The 18,626-nt window shown below is 43.4% G+C and overlaps 1 protein-coding gene across 4 annotated transcripts in view; it reads left to right on the top strand.

The window, feature by feature from the left end:
• The window catches only part of SPEN (spen family transcriptional repressor), a 68,097-nt gene that overhangs the window by 35,977 nt on the left and 13,494 nt on the right, over positions 1-18,626 (top strand). For 2 of the 4 annotated variants that reach the window (XM_054222633.1, XM_054222632.1), the window contains exons 4-10: positions 7,971-8,131; positions 9,339-9,539; positions 10,410-10,561; positions 12,920-13,045; positions 13,630-13,743; positions 14,960-15,073; positions 16,787-16,887. In XM_054222633.1, coding sequence (XP_054078608.1) covers positions 7,971-8,131; positions 9,339-9,539; positions 10,410-10,561; positions 12,920-13,045; positions 13,630-13,743; positions 14,960-15,073; positions 16,787-16,887 — 969 coding nt within the window. The remainder of the gene's footprint in view (positions 1-7,970; positions 8,132-9,338; positions 9,540-10,409; positions 10,562-12,919; positions 13,046-13,629; positions 13,744-14,959; positions 15,074-16,786; positions 16,888-18,626) is intronic. The other 2 variants (XM_054222635.1, XM_054222634.1) reach the window with 1 other exon arrangement.

Genomic DNA, 18,626 nt, shown 5'->3' with positions numbered 1-18,626 from the left:
TTCTCACACCCACCCTCTTTCTTCCCTCTTTGCATCGGTGGAAGTTTAATTGTGGGAAAGCTGCGCCAAAGAGCTGGCTTTGTACTTCACCCTCAAGGCCTCGATGACTTTAATCTTTCCCAGCATTGAGCTCCGTCACTGTGGCCGTTTGCTGAGAAAGCATTTCCTCCGGCTTCCCGGGGTTTCCTTTTGGAGCCTGAGCGGTCCCACTGTTCCCTGGGAGCATCCATCCCAGTTTGGAGAAGGCGGCGACTGGGGAGGCATCTCCAGCTGCTCCCAAGTTCAACACCAAACCCATCCACGGCCAAGTGAACAGCCGGCGCGGGGAGCAGAGGGCTTGAGTGGCGTCCTCCCAGCAGTAGTAAGCTGTTGGTTGCTGAGTCGGCTGTTTGCTATGTAGATAAACTGATGTGTTTGTAACCAAGACTTCCCCCCCCCAGCCCCAGGTTAGTGATTTTTATTCTTGGTTGTACGAAGTTCAAGCCTGAGGACAGAGGGACGTAGGTCGAGGAGCGAGGTGGTAACGCCGACTGTGGGTTGGGCACAGTCTCCCTCAGCCAGACAGGGATTAATATAAACATACATATTTTTAGCAACGGATTGTTTAGTTGCAGGGAAGAATTAAAAGGAGGCCATGGCTGTCTTGAAACTCTCAGAGCACGTGGCTCCAGGGGGAAGGTGGTTCTGGAGGTGGGAAAGGTCCTCTGTCCTTCTGAGCAGCATCTTCATCTTTTCCGTGATTCATTTCAGCCTGCTGTTTCTCATCGAAGGTCAGGTGTCAGACATCATGATAAAATGACTAAAGTAAATATATTAGTATGTCCAGTCACAGAAATTAAAATGCAGTGTTAATAAACCAGTCACTTGACGTGGGTTAAATACATGGTAAATACTATCTGGAGACTGTATCTGAAAAAAATTACTGGTCGAAGATTGAAAAAAATACTGCAAACGGTCTGTGTTATTTGGCCGGCTAAAAGACAGCGAGTTGTCATGGTTGTGCTACTTTCCCATGGCCTTTAAACATCATTTAATTTAATTTCTTTCAATTTAGGATTCCAGCCCAGCAGGAGATTTCTTAAGTCGCCTTTCTGGGTGTGGTAAGACAGAAAAAGTTGAGGGAAAGAGGATGACCTAATTCCACTTGTCTGCAGTATTTAATAATCTTTCTACAGAGTGGTAAATCCTTTTTTTTTATTTGTTGCATGCTTTTTCTGACTGTTTTCCTTTTACATGTAGTAGGTCTTTTTTTTTTTTTTTTCTTTCCCCTCGGTGGATTGTTTTATCATAGCTGTGTGTTGTTAAATACTTCTGAGGCTGCGTGTGTGACATGCACAAACCAAAGTTCCTTGGGTGGCGAGTTCTCAGCGGCTTGAGAAGATGCCAAGAATGTCATGCGGTCGCATCCCGGCGTGCTCTGCACCACGGGCTCCCAAGGTGCTGGAAGCCGGGGTGATGGGCACAGGGTAATTACACCGAGAGGATATGATTAGGTGGAGCTCCCTGGCTTGCTTTCTCCACCCTCTCATGCCGAGCAGCCCGAGTCTGCGTCTATTCTTATTAAATGTGTAAAGCATTGTTATGAAATGGAAGAGCGGGGTTCAAGCTCTTTGTGGGGTGTGTGTGTGGGCCGAGCCCCTTCAGCTGCTCGCCTCTAGCCTGCAAAATATGGTAACAACTTCTTGCCTCTTCATTCATCTCTTCGTACAAACAAACTTTAGATGTTTGACTGGCTTTTCAGCTATCTTTCACTTGGCGTTCAACAACTCCTTTTAACTAGGAAAAAAAAAACCCTATATTTATTTCCGTAGATGGGAGAAATGTGTTGTTTTTTTTCCCTACAAATACGCGGAGGTGGACTGGTGTTCTGCAGGACGCATCGTGTGTACAAAACAACTACCTGCATATTTAGGTCACCGTTGGAATCTGCTCTGACAAAGAGATGCTAACCCTCTGCCCAGACCTCGAATTTTCATCGTGGTTATTCCTCCTCGAATGTGGCAGACAGCTGGCTGGATTCTTGGAGTAACCTGGAGTTTTGTGGGAATGGGTTACTTGCCCTTCCTATTATGCCACGTGTAATTCAACTTGTGTTTTTGGTCTTGCACATGTGTAGAAAATTAAGGAAATTCTGGTTAAATACCTTTTTAGATTCATGTAGTATTTAGTAGTAGGACAGAAATAGCAGCCTGTAGTAAACCTGTGCATATGTTATTTCAATACACCATTTTTCAACCAGAAGAGAAGTCATGGGCAAAGATCCTTTAATCTGTAACTAGAATGGAATATGATGCATTTCTTAAGGTTTGTCTTTTTTAAGCAGTTAGCGTGATATTTTTTGCTGGGTGTTGGCTTGCAGTAATCAGGTTTTTTTAATTCTTTTTTTCCAAAAAAACCCACATTGGCGCATTCAGGATGCTTTGACCAGTTTTCCGGTGCCGTTTTCCCAGACCTAAGAAATCTAACTGGCAGTTTCTTTCCGAAGCTGATTGCCGATATATAAAGTATCCCAAGGATTTGCGTCTTCTGGATAGAGCTGGTTGTACAGCCCTGTCACTAGCCGACTTTTGCAGCTGGTGTTTTTTGCATAGAGATCATCTACGGTGACTTAACTCGGATCTGGAAAGGGAGGGACGAGAAAAAAGGGTTCCTGTTCCTTCCGACTGTACATTAACTTTGGATTTCCTGACCTGACTTGGGAATCTGTGGCTGACATCAGCCGTGAGAACAACCTGCCGTCAGCCGGGACTCGTGCGGAGGGAGGTTGTCTTGTGTTATTGTCCTGAATAGATCTTTCTAGGAGATAATTCTTTGCTCAGAGATTATTTTGACAGGGTATTGAATCATAGCTGATCTAGGCAGAGTTCCTGATTTCAGTTTAATTTTGGCAGGAAAAAAGGTAATCGCTCTGCGTATTTCTCTAAAAAGAATCCTGGGTCGTTTACCAGTGCTGGTTAAACATTTTTTTGAAGGCAGCTATTAAAAAAAAACAACCCCAAAACATTTCATTTCCACATTTTTTTTCCTGCTGAAATTTGGCATGCGTTCCCTTGAAAATTGAAAAGGGTTTCAAATGATTTTAGGTGGCTTGTTTTCCTTCACTTGCTCTGACAATCAGAGGTTGGTTTTGTGTCTTGTTTTGGTTTTAAACCTGAATTTTGGCAGTGCGCAACCCGCAGTGCGTTGTTAACCCTTCTTTCTGCTCTATTTTCCACGAAGGCCGCGGTGTTTCCTGCTTGCCGTAAGGAGGGCGGTTGCCAGCCTTGCAGCTGACTCACCGTTCTCAAACCAATTCGCAGAAATGACGATTGTCCCACATTTTAAAATTGCAAGAGGGGAGGGCAGGTTGTGAGATCCCTTGATTCAGCGCAGCTGCCATTGAGGGAAAGCAGCGTGTGTCCTGTTCCATCGACTGGTTTGGAGTCTCGCTTTTATCTCCTTTTTTTGCCGGGGAACAAAGAGAAGGGCTCGCTTTGTATTCTTCGCTCGAGTGCTTTCATTTTTCATACATAAATGGAGCGTAACTTCATAGTTAGTTACCAGAGCTGCAAAATGCAATTGCTTGAAAATGAGATATTTCGGTGGAAATGAGGACTGGTTATGTAGGCAGCGCGCGCCGGAATTTGGAATGTCATCTTTGCAGTGCTAAGTGAGAAAAGGAAAATTTCTGTGTGCTAAATTAGCTGCAGCGTGCTGAAATCGGGCGTGTTTGGGGCTCATTTTTGTGACCTGAACCCCGTTGCTAGATTCTCACCCGGTGAGTCTTTGGGACTCTGCCCATATGGATAGAACTTCAGGGCTGGATTATTAATAGATTTTTATCTAGATTGATAGAAAAAGATACATAGATAAATACCATGAGTAAGAACGCACGCGTCCTATGTGCTTGTAAAACACTGTAGGCAATTATGGAAGGGAGATTAATATTTTAAAAGGGCTCGTAAAGTATGCTTTTTGTAGAGTGCATGTACAAGGAAAGGATTTCATGTCCACCTTCTTATTAAAGTAAGAACGATCTCCTTTATAGCTCAGGTTTTCCGTGTGATTTTGCCGCCAGTAAAACCAAAAGTCTCTATTTGACGTCGCTGTGATGCCATGATAAAAGCTGGAGTGAAACTAATTTTAGAAGCTATCTGGGCTGGACAAAAGAGCGCCTGAAATCCTCCCTGCTAATTGCTCGAGTTCTTCATAAACGAGCATACGTCACCAGAAGAAGTCTGCAAACCACCGAAGAGGCAACTGGAGCCCGAGATGTTTCAATTCCCAGCGCAGGCTCCCTCTCCGTGAAAGGCGTGTGTTGTGACAGCTCGGGAGATGAGCTTTGCTGCGTGCTGGCATTCTGCACCGCTGGCTTTACATGGATGTTGAAGAGCAGGTTTTCCTGTGTTGGGAAAAGGCCGTGTGCCAGAGCACGCTCTGCTGCTGGAAAAAATCATCGCGGGCTTAATACAGTTAGCGGAAGCGCAAAATGAAGTTACAAAGCCATTTTCTTCACGCCTGCCCCAAGACCTATTGATTACTCGAAATGCTTTTAAGAAGGGAGATTATCAGAGCTGTAGTTTTAACCTAGCTGCCATATTCCCACGTTAAAATTTCCCCAGCTTGTTCTTCTAAAATTAATTTTGCTAGAAGAAATTTTTAATAACTTATTTTCTGCGAGTTGGCAGAGGGCAGTTGTTTTCAGCGTTACTCACAGGGAAAAGAAAAGCCATATTTTCATTTTAATTTTCTGGGAACGTATCCTCGCGCAGCTTACGTGCTTTAGTTTTGTATATTTTTAAAGCTGGGGTAGTTGAAAAGGAGTTCTGTTCTTCTGCTTGAGACTACATATAATTCACTGTCAGATGGTTTATTTTGATTCTGCTGTGTGCTATAACTGGATGACACAGCAGCTATAATTAACTCTTCCATCATTCTCCTATTCACAGAAGATAAAACCTTTGACTTTTGAATTATTATATCCACGTTTCTTCAATTGGAAAATTCCCCTAAAGAAAGCGGAATTGTTCCTGCTGCCATTTTTTTTTTTCTTCCCCCTTTCTAAAAGCAGAGTCAGGAAACAATGAATTTTTGTTCTGGAATGTCTCAGAAAGTCTTGATTTGTTTATGCACATGGATCCCTGAAACTCCCTGGGGAAGTGGAAATTAGCAGCGTGTTCCTCGTTTCCCGAAGCTGCATGGAATTCAAACTCTTCTTGTGGAATTTATCACCCTGTTAGGCTGCTGTTTCATCGCTTGGACCTCTTACGGTGTTACCCAGAGATTATCTTTTTTTCCCAGTGGAATGCTGTGATTTTAACAGTATGTATCATATTTTAAACATCCTCATTAAAAAAAAAAAGCCTCATTAAAAAAAAAAAAGTTCCCATTTTAAAGCGCTGCTTAAATAGAAATCCAGTGCTGCCTCTTGCTTAAAACATACAATCTCAGCGAAGTAGAGTATTTAAAATGTTTTAGGAAGTGTATAGTTGATCATAATCACACCGAGCGTCAAGATGCGAGAAGGGAAAGTAAAAACGCGTGCAGGGGCAGAGGCCTGCCGCAGCCCTAAAAATCTTATTTTAGCCTTCCCCAGGGAAATGGGGAACCAGGCGGTACTGCTCTCAGCTTGGGAATTCTTTTCAGATTCTCCCCACACACATTCTCTGACTATATTTGTGTCTTAAAAGAAGTTGCTCTGGTCTTTGCCAATTTATTTCATAGTAGCAGGCGATTGCGGGTGTTACCCCTTGAGGCTACCAAAGGCCTGTTCACCTGGGTCTGGGTTTGTCCTCTTTTTCCCAAAATTCTGTGAAGAACTTCAATTTAATGAGGACTTGGGATGAGCCAGAGTTAGCAGAAAGGGAGGAAGCGGAGGGTATGGGCTAAATGGGCAAAAGATGAGGAGTGAATTGCAGCAGCCTTCACTTTTAGCAATTAAATAGTTCATTAATGAAGAGGGCGTGAAAGCAGGCCGCACAAATGCGGGTGAGGCAAAAAGAAAGGCGCTTTAGAAATTCAGAAGAAAAATGAGGCTGTGAACGGGCATCACAGTGGTAGGAAATTCAGAGCTGAGAAACACAAGGGACTATAGATTAATAGGGGAAATATATATGTTTCATATATATATATATATGTATGAAATATGAGGTTGGGTGGTGCAGGGCAGCTGCCCCTTGGTGAGTGTATGGCAGAGCCCACCATGGAAGAGGAGAGCAGGAGAAGGGGTTCGGTTTTCCACTCCTTTTCTGGCATGGCTTTATTTTATTTTATCTCCTCTCCCAAAGCGATGTTGAACTTCCTCCTCTGGGGCTGGAGGAGGAGGAGGAGGAGGAGAAGGAGGAGAGTGTGTGGGAAAGGCACCAACGTGTGAAGTGGCTCCATGTCAACTGGACGGGAGGGTTGGAAGGAGAGGGTGAGACTGGGAGGAGAGTTTCTCGTGTTTATTATTACTTCTGCATTTTTGACCTTGTTTTGTTTTGGTCTGGTGTGTTTTTATATCCTCCTCCAATTGCTTGTAAGCATTTTGGGACAGAGATTGCCTTTTCTTCTGCGCCTCCAAATATAATGGGGACAGAGCCCAAGGGCTTTTAGTAATGTGCCGCAGCTCTCGTTCCACCAAGATATTCAGAAAGAAAACCAGTTTTCTGGAATGTTTTAAGAAGAATGACTCTGTCGCTGTTACCCTGGTGCTATATAAACTGTATCCCTGCAAAAAAGGAGTGTGGTAGAAAAGGTCACAAAACCAAATCATGAAAATGCCTAGAAGCCTGAAATGGTTTCCCTGAGAAAAGACAAGAAATAAGGTAAAAGATTTAACGTAAAGAGGGAATATAAGAAGCCGATGAAATAATTTAAGATAAGAAAAAGATAAATTTGCTTATCGTTTTTTCTGATGCGACGTGAAGAGGAACATAAAAATTAAATCGAAAGCAGCAAATTTAAAACTGACGGGGTTATTTTTGTACGTGGCAGATCTCCCCCCTCCTGCCTCCCAGTTAAAATTCCAGCAGAATTTTTGAGAAGGCTGCTCGTGTAATGGAGAATGAGAGTCTCCAGGGTTATGTCAGACAAAATTATTTTTAGCGATGTTATAAGCCCTCGTGCCTCGGGGAAGAAATCAGCCACTGAAAAAGATGACGTGTCCCCACTGGGCAAGCTTTAATAACATTATTCTCTGTATTTCTTACTCTCCTGTGAAGCATCTAACGATCTGCACCGTCAAGAGTCGGTGGATTAGATTGACTCCTGGTATGATCTAATATGCAAATCCCGTTCTGCCGCAATTACTGTTTATAAAAGGTGTTCTTGGGTCTGAATTCTTTATACCCTGAAGTTGGTCATTGGGGCTGAGCCTGCAGATAGCGATAGTGTTGCTGGTTCGTACACACCTGCCCAGGTTGTTCTCGAGTGGTTGACGAAAAAAACTTGCCGTGATTTTCTCGCACGAGATTTTTGTATCATTGGAGGTAGGGATCTTTTTTTAAAGATAAGCAAGAGGCAGAAGGAGAACTCTAGGGTTGACTCTCAGATTGACAGCGGCACCTGAGAGCACGATAATATTTCTTTTTCGTACGTGAGAGCGCTGAGAGGGATTTCCAGGCTCTGGCAAACCTGTGTACCCTCTCTGTATTTCTCCGGTCTTCCCACACAGCTCCTAAGCTGATACAACATTGTATTACACTTAATTAAATCTCCACCATTGTCATGGAGCGTAACAGGATCTAGCTGACATGTTACCCGTATTCCGTTTCCCTGGCTGTCTCTTCCGAGGGCTTTGTAGGAGAATATTTGTAGAATGACCCTGAATTCCTGCCTATAACTGGGCTGTGTTACGGAAACTGGATTTTCTGCATCAGGCACAGGAGAGAGGAAGGCCTCTAGGCGAGCGAAAACTCTTGCCATTTTGCTTTTTAAATAAAATACCCATGTCCTCTGGTCACTTAGCATCTCCGTGCACTCACCTCTGGTTTCCTTTGTGCCGTTGACAGCAGCGACTCCAGCAGCAGCTCCAGCGACGAGTCCCCAGCACGGTCCGTCCAGTCGACGGCCGTCCCGGCGCCTGCATCCCAGCTGCTTCCATCTCTGGAGAAAGATGAACCCCGGAAAAGTTTTGGGATCAAGGTTCAGAATCTTCCAGTGCGCTCAACAGGTAAATTCACCTGGGAAAGCATAATAGGGGGTAAAAAACGACTAGGAAGCAGGTTAGGGACTGGTTAGATAAGCTTTATTGTGTCTTTGACGTGGCAGCCACGTGCTGCCTCGGAGGACGAGATTCTCTCTCTGCTTCTGCCTCGGTTCTTGTGTGACGGTGGGAAAATCGCTTCATTAGTACCCGACTAAGAAATCCTGCAGGTCCCTTGTTCGAGTCCTAGGCTTGAGCACTTCCAGCTACTGGAGCTGGTGCTTTGAAGCAATAATATGGATTTTCCCGGGGAAAAACCTGAAGCATCTTCATTTTTTTTCCTCTTAAAACTTGGACCATGTATTCTCGCCGCTGCTTCAGTTTCTTTTTTAATACCAAAACTTCAGGGTTTTCTGTTGCAGCAGTGAGTGCTGTAAAACGGCCATGAGCAGATTCGTAATGTCGTTGAATATTACATGATAAATAATGCAAGAAACCACTTGCTGAGGAGTGCACACGATCGCTCCCTCTTCTCTGTGCTGATTGTGGGAGACATCCCACAGAAAAAAACAGCATGGGATCATTTATAAAACAGTTATAATTCATGGCTACAAAGCCTCTGGCTGAATTAAAATAATATGTATTAACTTTGTGAGCAGCATACCTCACAATGTTAATATTCTTTCTATAGACTTTATTGCTGTTACATTCCTTGAAGTGACGCATCGCCGAGGTAAACACCCCACGGTTCGCAGGCAGATTGTGTGGTCGTGAGTCAGATTTTGCAATATCTGATGAATCTGCCTCGTTAATCTTTCTGAATTGACTGATTGCTGTATAAACTTTGATCTCCGCTCCAGGTCCCTCATCCCAGCCTTGGAAAACTGCTCCGTGCAGTATCCATATGGGATTACTGATGAAGTAACACTGTTTATTTCTTCTTCATCTTGAATTGGATGTCTTTTAGAAGTAATAACCAGACACTGCCAGCTTTAGCTGTGTAAAACCTGGCGTGTGTGGTTTCCTGGGTTTCAAAATCAAGGCAAAGAGATCAGCCAGAGGCTTTGGACATTGGCAAAATTAACAAGGCGCTTCTGGGAACACTGAGATTCAGGTTAAACTGGGTGAAGTCACATCTCAGAAGGAAGACCAGATTTCTGCATGTCTTTTACGGTGCTATTAAATTGGTAAAAAAATACGTTTTTATAGTACTAATGTTTATTTTTTGGTTTAGATACAAGCCTTAAAGATGGACTTTTCCACGAATTCAAGAAGTACGGAAAGGTGACGTCGGTGCAGATTCACGGGGCTTCTGAGGAACGGTATGGACTGGTGTTCTTCCGACAGCAGGAGGACCAGGAAAAAGCACTAAATGCCTCAAAAGGAAAACTTTTCTTTGGCATGCAGATTGAAGTCACGGCCTGGATAGGACCAGGTAAGGTCCATGCCCTTCTTGAATTGGACGTGTCACCGCTCTGGGCATGTTCACGGGCTGTTGTGAAGAGGCGGCAGCGTAGGAGTAGGAAATGTTAAAACGGCCTTTCTGCAGAAACATAATTTAAAGCAACTGGGAAATACGCCAGAATAAATTCCAGAGCACAAAGAGTGGATGCTCTTAGGTCAAACAGGGAGAGAGTTCCAGTCTGGAACCTCACCGAAGGAATCCTGCCATCTTCTCAAACAGTGGGATCTGCTGGAAGAAACAATCTCATCTTCCGTGTCTCAGCCGAGCAGAAGCCAGTGGGTGGTGTAAAGCATAGCACTGAGTCCTCATGGGCTTGGGCTTTCTGCTTTTAATTAAAACAGCTAACGACGGCTGCATTTTTGAGGCTAAGGCAGCATAGCCCGAATGACCGACCAGTGGAAACCAGAGCATTGAGCGTGTGGTTGTCAGCCTGTACTCCAGTTGCTTGTTTAAAAATGGATTTGTGAAAACAAACTTCTTCCATGTGCTGTCCCCCCGCCAAGTACAGTGAAGCCCGATTTGAATTCATGGTAGGCCTTAATATTTGTTAAAATAAAAATTTCGAGAGAAGCACTTGGGGTTCGCGGCTACCTTTCACCTGGGGATGCTCAAATTCCTCAGCACTCGCCCAGTGGTGTGATGTGGAGATTTCAAATGCCGTGTAAATAACGCAGTTCACACGTGTGGTACTGCGTATTTTTGTCAGAGAGATTGGTTACTCTTGTTCAGATCATATCTGCTTGTCAGGAAGTAGACTTGAACAAACAAATCAACGTGAACCGAACCCACATGAAAAACACCTCCGTGCATTACAAATATCTTACTCTCTTTTGCTTCTAGAAACAGAAAGCGAGAATGAATTTCGTCCGTTGGATGAAAGGATAGATGAGTTTCACCCAAAAGCAACGAGAACTCTCTTCATTGGCAACTTGGAGAAAACAACCACCTACCATGACCTTCGCAACATCTTTCAGCGCTTTGGTGGGATAGTGGTATGTGAATTCTCTGTACTATATGGTGTCATCGCCCGTTCTTTCTGTACAGACCTGTAAAATGCTACGAGCGGTGGTAAATCATAGTGTCGATGGCAGATAATTCAGTCTTTATGTAATAATCTGAGTCATTCATCTTGCTAGAATATACCTGAAAGCTTTTCTTTGCGTTTAGAGTGAAATCTTGGCACATGTGTATTGAGGGGATAACTTAGCAGTAGAAACAGTCCTAGGAGCATTTACCAGAAATGCATCTTCTGCTGTCTGGGAGCGTTTGCAGAAAAGCCTAATTAGGTAGTTGGGATGTAAATACGCCTGGTGTTATTTTCATGTTGAATCAGTACGACCCTGTGAAGTCTCAGTTCCCTGTCAGTTTCTGAAACGAGGGGTTTAGTTGCTGCGCGTGGAAGTAGCCGTCAGCTGTCACGGTCTGTGCCCTGACGACAGGGCAGAAGGGACACTGGGCACAAGGATCAGTGATGGCACGTGTGGGATTTGGGTTTTCAGCTGAGCAGGCGTATCTGAACGAGACGGAGCAGCAGTCAGCCCCCTCTCCTCTCCTCGTGCCACTTTCTGCCAAATCATATCAATATTGCATTTGAGAGAAATTTTCCAGAGAAGTAAAGTAACTATCCATGGGCAGTTTAATTAATTCAATCTAAGTTCCGGCACTGATCGTTTGTGTTACATGCTCCCTGTACAATATTCTCCTGGTAGCTGTGGCTGCTTATGAACGCGCTGTGCCTTATTCATTCTGCTCTGAAATATTTTTGTAACCGTTGAGGTAGCAGTCACGCATACCCGGAACCCCGTATGTACTTCCCCCCCCAAAGAAGGGGAGGCGTGCTTCCCTATATGATGTGGACAAATACAAACTTTGCATTTTATGCCGTCTGGCAGCTCTTGCGCATCCAGCCTCCGCTCTGTCCTCGACATCAACGCTGGTTTACGAATTCACGCGGCGGCTTTTCTAATGTTGCAGCAGCAGAGCTGTCCTGATAAAGATGCTTATCAGTAGGAGTGCACTGTCTCGTAAAATGGCTTTTCTGTGAAATAGTGCTGTCCTGTCAACGTTATTAATCGCTCAGAATTCGGCAGCAGTGCTGCCTTGCCCAATTTCCGTGAAAACTTACAAGCTCAGGTGCAAAAGGAACCAGCTTTATAACCTTTCCGGTGGATAATGAGCAAAGTAATGATATTTTATTTGCCTGTCAGAAGGAATTGCTTGCCCGGGGTGAGTGGTCAAGTACAATTTGCCATGGTTGCAATCGTGCTACTTCAGACTCTTGGAAATGTATTCCTCTATTAGTATTCCACTTAAATCATTAGGCCAGGGCTACAGAAGCCTAATAGTTGTGTAAATCTCCCTGTTTACTTCTGTTTTCCCAGATAAAGAGCTCTTGGGTGAGACCGTATCAAACTGCTGCCTTGTCCCTAAATTTATTAACCATGAAATTAGGGTGTCCTGGACGTTGGAACGTTTGTGCTTAAATTTGTGCGCTGGCGTTGGCATGTAGCTCACAAAGGAAGCTCGTGCTATTTAAACAAATAAAACGAAACACTCTGCCTTCTATTTTCAGTTCGGAATGAATCATAATATCATGAGTTTGTTCAGAGGCTCTCAGTACGTTTCCAGTACTAGTGCTGAGCTTGAGTGTTAACCAAATGTCAACTCCAAGCTTGCTGGGTTTTTAAAAATTGATTAAAATCAGCCTTTATTAGGCTTTTGGAGCTTTCTCGTGACTGCGCTTACTTTCGAATGGGCCCGTGGTGGCTTGGGATCCAATACCAGCAGCGACAGAAGTTGAGGAACTTTTTTGCCTTGGCCATGTCAGTGCCAAGGTGGTTCAAGAGACGAATCTGGCATCGCTTTGTTTCTAGGAACAGGATGGATCATATTTATTTGGAAAAGAAACCCTGCTTGCCTCTTGGCTGAGAAATGAGGATCGGAGCAGGTTGTTTTCTCGTGAGCCTTTGCGAGCAAAAATTAATCTATATTTCTTTGATTCCGAGTTGTCTCTTCTTGACATAATATTAGCAAACTAAAGCTGCTGTTTGGTGATCAGGTCAGGCTTACTTCTGCGGGGTTGAGTTTTAAATCTGCATTATGAAGAGCTTTCCCTGCGTCAGTAAGGATTTGGTTTTGCCATTGTGGGAGATACGGCAGAACAGTGAAGTTTTTAACCATCTACTGTTGTTTAAATCCTCTCTCTGAAGAAAATATTAATTAAAGAGTGCTTGCTGTGCCATGTGTCTCTCTGAAGAAAAAGGTCCACTTAGATCTAGTTGACGCTGTTGAATGTCCTTTTCGGCCTGTTGCTGACTGCCGATGGTTTTGCTTTGTTTTTTTTTCCCCAGGATATCGACATTAAGAAAGTGAACGGTGTTCCTCAGTACGCGTTCCTGCAGTACTGCGATATTGCAAGCGTGTGTAAAGCAATTAAGAAGATGGATGGGGAATATCTTGGAAATAACCGGCTCAAGGTAAAGAAATCCTCCCACGGACCGTATCCTTCTCCTTGTTACTTTTGTTTACAGCATCGTAGGATATTTTGCAGGATATATCAGCATAATTTGTGGAAGTGAGATGGTTTTTAATGCGTAGGTCAGAGCATGATGCTTTCAGCCACCACCGTAATTGGGATTAATCAGCATTTTTGCTGGCTGTCTCAGCAAAGAGCCCCAGGACTGAGTAGATTTGGAGACTGACATTCCCTGGCCTCGCAGGTCCGCGTCTGGCGAGGCCGCGCTGGGAAGCTGTACTGGTGCTGATGGCAAACGGAGGCTGTCGGTCCCCAGAGCTGTCAACCTGTCACTTCTCAGAAGCATTCAAATTGTAGAAGAAACAAATGTTGTCAAACACTGTATTTGTTTAAGCATACAGAATTATTTTCATTAATTGCTATTTGATTTTTGTCTTGCTTGCACCTGCGCGAGATGCTAATTTTAGAAAATCGGTACAAATGACTCGCTGTCTTCAAATAACTCTTTAATTAGGCGTGCTCTCTCTTCGGTTAGTTTAACGCTTGCGAATTGTACTGATGGAAGTTTTGCCCTTTTGTGTTCAGCTGGGTTTTGGAAAGAGCATGCCTACAAACTGCGTGTGGTTAGATGGTCTTTCTACAAACGTTACGGATCAGTATTTAACTCGACATTTCTGCCGATACGGGCCGGTGGTAAAGGTAGGTGGGAGGCTTTGGCGTGTGGTTTGAAGTTGTTACTGTCTTCCTTTCTTCCCATCCTGTCCTTTCAACCCCCACTGTCCAGGGCTTTATATAGCTCAGGTAGAGAAATTCTCTCTGGGGTGTAATTTGCCCGACGGGGCTCTGTAGCTTTGCATCCTTTTGATCCAATACGTCGAGCAGTCGCTTCTGGTGTTTTTGGGAAAAAAAAATAAAACATACATATATTTTGAATGAGCCGAGATAATGAGTATTGGAAACCATTTGGTGCTCTTGTGCAGTACAGTCTCTCCCCAACAAAAATTTGTTTTTTTTAGAAGACTGACATTGGAGGAACAGCAGTCTAATTACGTAGTTACACTCATGCATGCTAATTACGTAATTAGACATAACTGTATATTTTTTTTCCATCAGACCACAAAAAGACTTTTTAAAAGCAATTAGGATAGTCACAGTAAAAAAGACGTGAAAGAAGAAAGTCGCTGAAGGTGCAACATACCCATATGACACGGTGGGAGTGCGTTACCTGCCCCGCTGTGGGTCAGTACTAGAGATTTATGCGCATGCTTAAATTTAAGCGTGTGAGTTGTCCCCTGTATTTCTGCTGGACGTTGTTGTGCTTAAAGTTAAGCAACGGGTGTAAATCTTCGCAGGATCAGGGTCTCGCCTCCTTAAAGGATTTTTGTGGGTTTGTGTTGCAGCTTTGACATTCTTTATTGTCGCTGTTGTTGCTTGAAAAATAACTTTATGTTGCTAAAAGAAGCTAATATTTGGAAATTGGGCGTTTAGCAACTGACGAGTGGTACTGCAGACTGTGATAACAAAAAACTGTTTCCATTTTGGGATTAAATGTTCCCTTTACCTTTTTTCCCCCCTAAAACACATTGGAAATTTTTCAAAAAACCTAAAAGTAAACAAAGCGAAACTACAAAACTCAGTCACCAAAGAGAAAAAAAAAATTAAAAGTAAAATACAGAAAAACAAAATAAAGGCATAATATACCTCAAGCCACAATATCCACAATTCAAAGCAGTCCCGTGTCCTTTTATTGTCTCTTCATTACAATATGCCTCATCAGAAAAGCCTGGAAATTAACCTTGCTAAAAATTATTTCCTTACTGGTATCCTCATGACTTAGGATTTTGTTGGGACTGACATTAAGTCCTGTGGATGAGGCTCTTATTTGGTTTTTGTTTTGTTTTTTTGTTTTTTACAGGTGGTGTTTGACCGCTTAAAAGGCATGGCCCTGGTTCTCTACAATGAGATTGAATATGCACAAGCAGCTGTAAAAGAGACCAAGGGGAGGAAAATCGGTGGGAATAAAATTAAGGTGTGCAGAATGACCTCCAAAACCAAAAAAAAAAAACAAACCAAAAAAAGAGAAACAAATTGTATTTAGGCCTTACCCCTTAAACGCTGGCATTTGCAGACTGCCAGTCAAAAGGGATACGTAGCGGGACACGTACGTCCCGGATATCAAAGGCTGAAACTAATATTTTTTTATACTCGGCTTATCAAGATGTTAGGGGATCTTGAACCCTTACTTATAAAGCCTTTTCCAGTATTCTGCCGTTTGTTTCACTGAACTTGTCTCTCTGAGCTCCTGAGTGTTGGTGTCCGTGTTACTACCTCATTTACCCAAATCCAAGGCAAACTTTGGTCTGTTTTCGTATTAGAAAAGTGAAATCCGAGGCTGTGAGTTCCTCCTGGATGACACACGGCTGCATTTCAGCTGCTCCGTGCTGATGTCCAGGCTCTTGACCTGGCCGAGGCGATCTGCGGTGGCTCGCGCGCCGTAAAAAAGTGGGGTACGGCAGCCCACGGTGCAATCTGCTCTTGCGATGGCAGCTCCTTCCTTCGAACAGATTAAAGAAAACCCAATAAAAATTAAAAACACTACTCTCAAAACCAGATAGAAAGTACTTTTCCCCTGGAACAACACTTAACATTTGCAGGGATGTCTTGGATTTGGGTGAATGTGGTAATACCTGTTACGACTGTCCCATGGGTTCCGCTAATTTGGGACGGGAGGCGTCAGCCAACCCTCTGAATTATCTTCCTCCTCCTCCTTTCTTCTCTCTTAAAGAGCGGGTAATGATTTCAAGCATGATCTCTCATCTGGTGTATTAACCTAGCGACTCCGCACCCCTCGGGGTTAGGAGTTGGATACACTGCAGTTTTGGAGCGTGTTGGTTGACTATAAAGAGCCTTTCTGTGCAATTAAATGTGTGGTCATTTAAAAGTTTCGTATCTTCTCTTTTGTGGGTGTCGCTACTTAGCAACTTCAAAATAAGCAACACCCTTCACGCGTGTGCGTCTGTGCTCCACTGCTGTGGTTATACAAGTGTCTAGGCTGATTTTTTTTTTTTTTTAAATAAAAAAAGAGGGAACTAGAATGTTAAAAATATACTGCATTACGCGGCATATACGTAGATAAATCCATTCCAATCCTTCCTTTTTTGCATCAGCTGTGCCATTAGCTTCTTAATATTGTCACCCTCGGCTAGAAAACATCAGTTTTCGAGTAGCTAGAACAGGGAGCTGCAATTCGTGAGGCTTGGTTCCTTGCCTGTCCCTGCTCTTGCCTTTGCGTATAACCCCGGGCAAATAACGTGGAGTCTGAAACAGATTAATAATCCTGACCTGCTGTAGCACCGCGTTGAGATAAAAGGGACTTTGGAACTGGAATTGGAATCGTAGTATGAGAGACGTCAATACTACGATAACGATGTGTATTTTTCCTGCTGATTTACGGAACAGAAGCCTCTGGTCTTGCAGCTACAACAACATACCCCGGGAAGGAGGTGGTTGTACGGCTCCACGCAGCTCCACGGAGTTGAGAGAGAGAGGTTTTTATTCCTGGGGATGCGTAGGGCCGGTCCCGAGAAGCGTTTGACTTGTTTTTTTTTTTTTTTTTTGCTGGTGGTGTTAAATGTTATCATCCCCATTTTCAGTTCCGCTCCCATCTTCAGGCTGCAGCAGTGAAATGTTGTCACAATGGGATGTTGCTCTCACTGAACATGATTTCCCCTTTATTTTTCAGGTGGACTTTGCAAATCGAGAAAGTCAGTTGGCATTTTATCATTCCATGGAGAAAACGGGTCAAGATATCAGAGACTTTTATGAAATGCTGGCAGAAAGAAGGCATGTATCAATATCTTTTTTCCAGTCTTTTACTTTTCCAGCCTCGTCTTAAGTGCATTTAAACTTTCTTCGGGCCGTAATTATTAAACAAACACTTGGTTTTCTTCCTCTCAACTTTATCCTTATTTTTAGCAGCAACATTTTAGCCTATTTTTAATGTCTTTTACATTTTCGATTTTTTTTTTTTTTTTTTTTTTAACAAATTCAGGTGGTCAGCCTTCAGCATTGCAGATGAAAGCAGACAGGATGTCACACATCCGAAGTGTAGTCGGTTACTGAAATTCGTACTTAGGGGGAGGGCTTGGCTGTCTGCGTGATCTATATATTTTGGTATCCGGTTACTGTGATGGGTCACCAGGACACAGTCGTGAGTCATTCATCATTTCTTAGGAATGCAAAGAATAGCTTAGCTGTAATGCCGTCCAGTGCCCTCAAGAGAAATGTGTATGTTGACGAGTGTATGTATACATAGTCTGATAAACTGCTGCCGCGCATCTGCTGAGCAGAGAGTAAAATTTGGTCTTTCACCTACCCCTTTTCAACAGTTTAGTTTATTAACTTGATAAAATAATAAAACACAAGTGAGGCTGCAATTTTATTATTTTTTTTTTTTTAGTTATTTGACACGAAAAATCTGTTCTGTGTTGTCGTCCTTCTGCAGCATCTGTCGTGACGGTGTTTGGCCATTTTGGACATGCTGCAAAGGCTTGGTGCCCCCCCCCGGCACGGCCACGTAACCTCTGCAGACCCTGGCTGAAGCACTCTGCATTTTGTGCCTTTTTTTTTTTTTCCTGGATAAACTTCTCTGGTTTTATTACTAACGACTACAGTGAAGGCTGGAAAAGGAAGCATTTTCTTTTTGTGGGGGTGCATTTTTATTACCCTCAAAGGCTGGCTTAATTGTTAGGGTTCTGCTTTAGCTATGAATAAGCCCAGCGTGACGCTGATGGTACCTGGGCGCTAGAGAAGTTCAGTGGGTTGTTTTGCAGCAAAATAGATCGGTCTGACATATATGCAAAATTGCCAGATTTAAAAGCGAAGAGGGTTTGGAAATTGGCAATCGGGATTTGCATAATGGAAATAAACGTGTGCGTTCCCCAGTCCTTGACAGCTGTTGCGATGTTCCTGCAAGCAGTCAGTAATAATTTCCTCTGAACTACACCACATTCAAAAAAAGCGAAGTGCATTATCGGATGTCTTTTAACGCACGGGAGTCAGCTGGGCTTGGCTTCGCCGTGAAATAGTTCTGAGTAGAACAGTGATTTCTGGAACAACGTGACACTTGGGTACACGTTGGTCTTGTTTTTTCCTTTTTCTGCCATTATGCTCGCATAGCCAGTAGGAGACGCTTAGAATAATGAATCACGGAGTGATTGAGCGAGTTCTGCATCTTCTGCTCCTCCTCCGCGCTCCTCTTGGCAATGATCTCCACTAACCAGCTTCTCTAAGGTTGTGGTTGTAGCCAGTCTAAATAGGAACCAAAGGAAAAAAACCCTACAAAAAAAACCCCAAACAAAACCTGTGATTAATTTTTTTAACTTCACAGCTGCCTCCCACAGTGTCCCACTTCACTTGCAGAATGAGGGTTTTATCTTCCGTGTTTTGTTTCTTTGTGGGGTTTTTTTTTTTCCAATGTCGTCCATTTCATAAAATGTGGAACCTGTCAACTTTTAACAGAAATTGTGAAGCCAAATAAACCTACGTGAAATAGAGCGTGCAAAACACGCTGTAATGGTGGA

Source organism: Rissa tridactyla, chromosome 16, assembly GCF_028500815.1.
Source record: "Rissa tridactyla isolate bRisTri1 chromosome 16, bRisTri1.patW.cur.20221130, whole genome shotgun sequence".
NCBI classification, from domain to species: Eukaryota; Metazoa; Chordata; class Aves; order Charadriiformes; family Laridae; genus Rissa; species Rissa tridactyla.
Note: the sequence above shows the minus strand (reverse complement) of the source record. Positions and strands in the feature narration are given on the sequence as shown.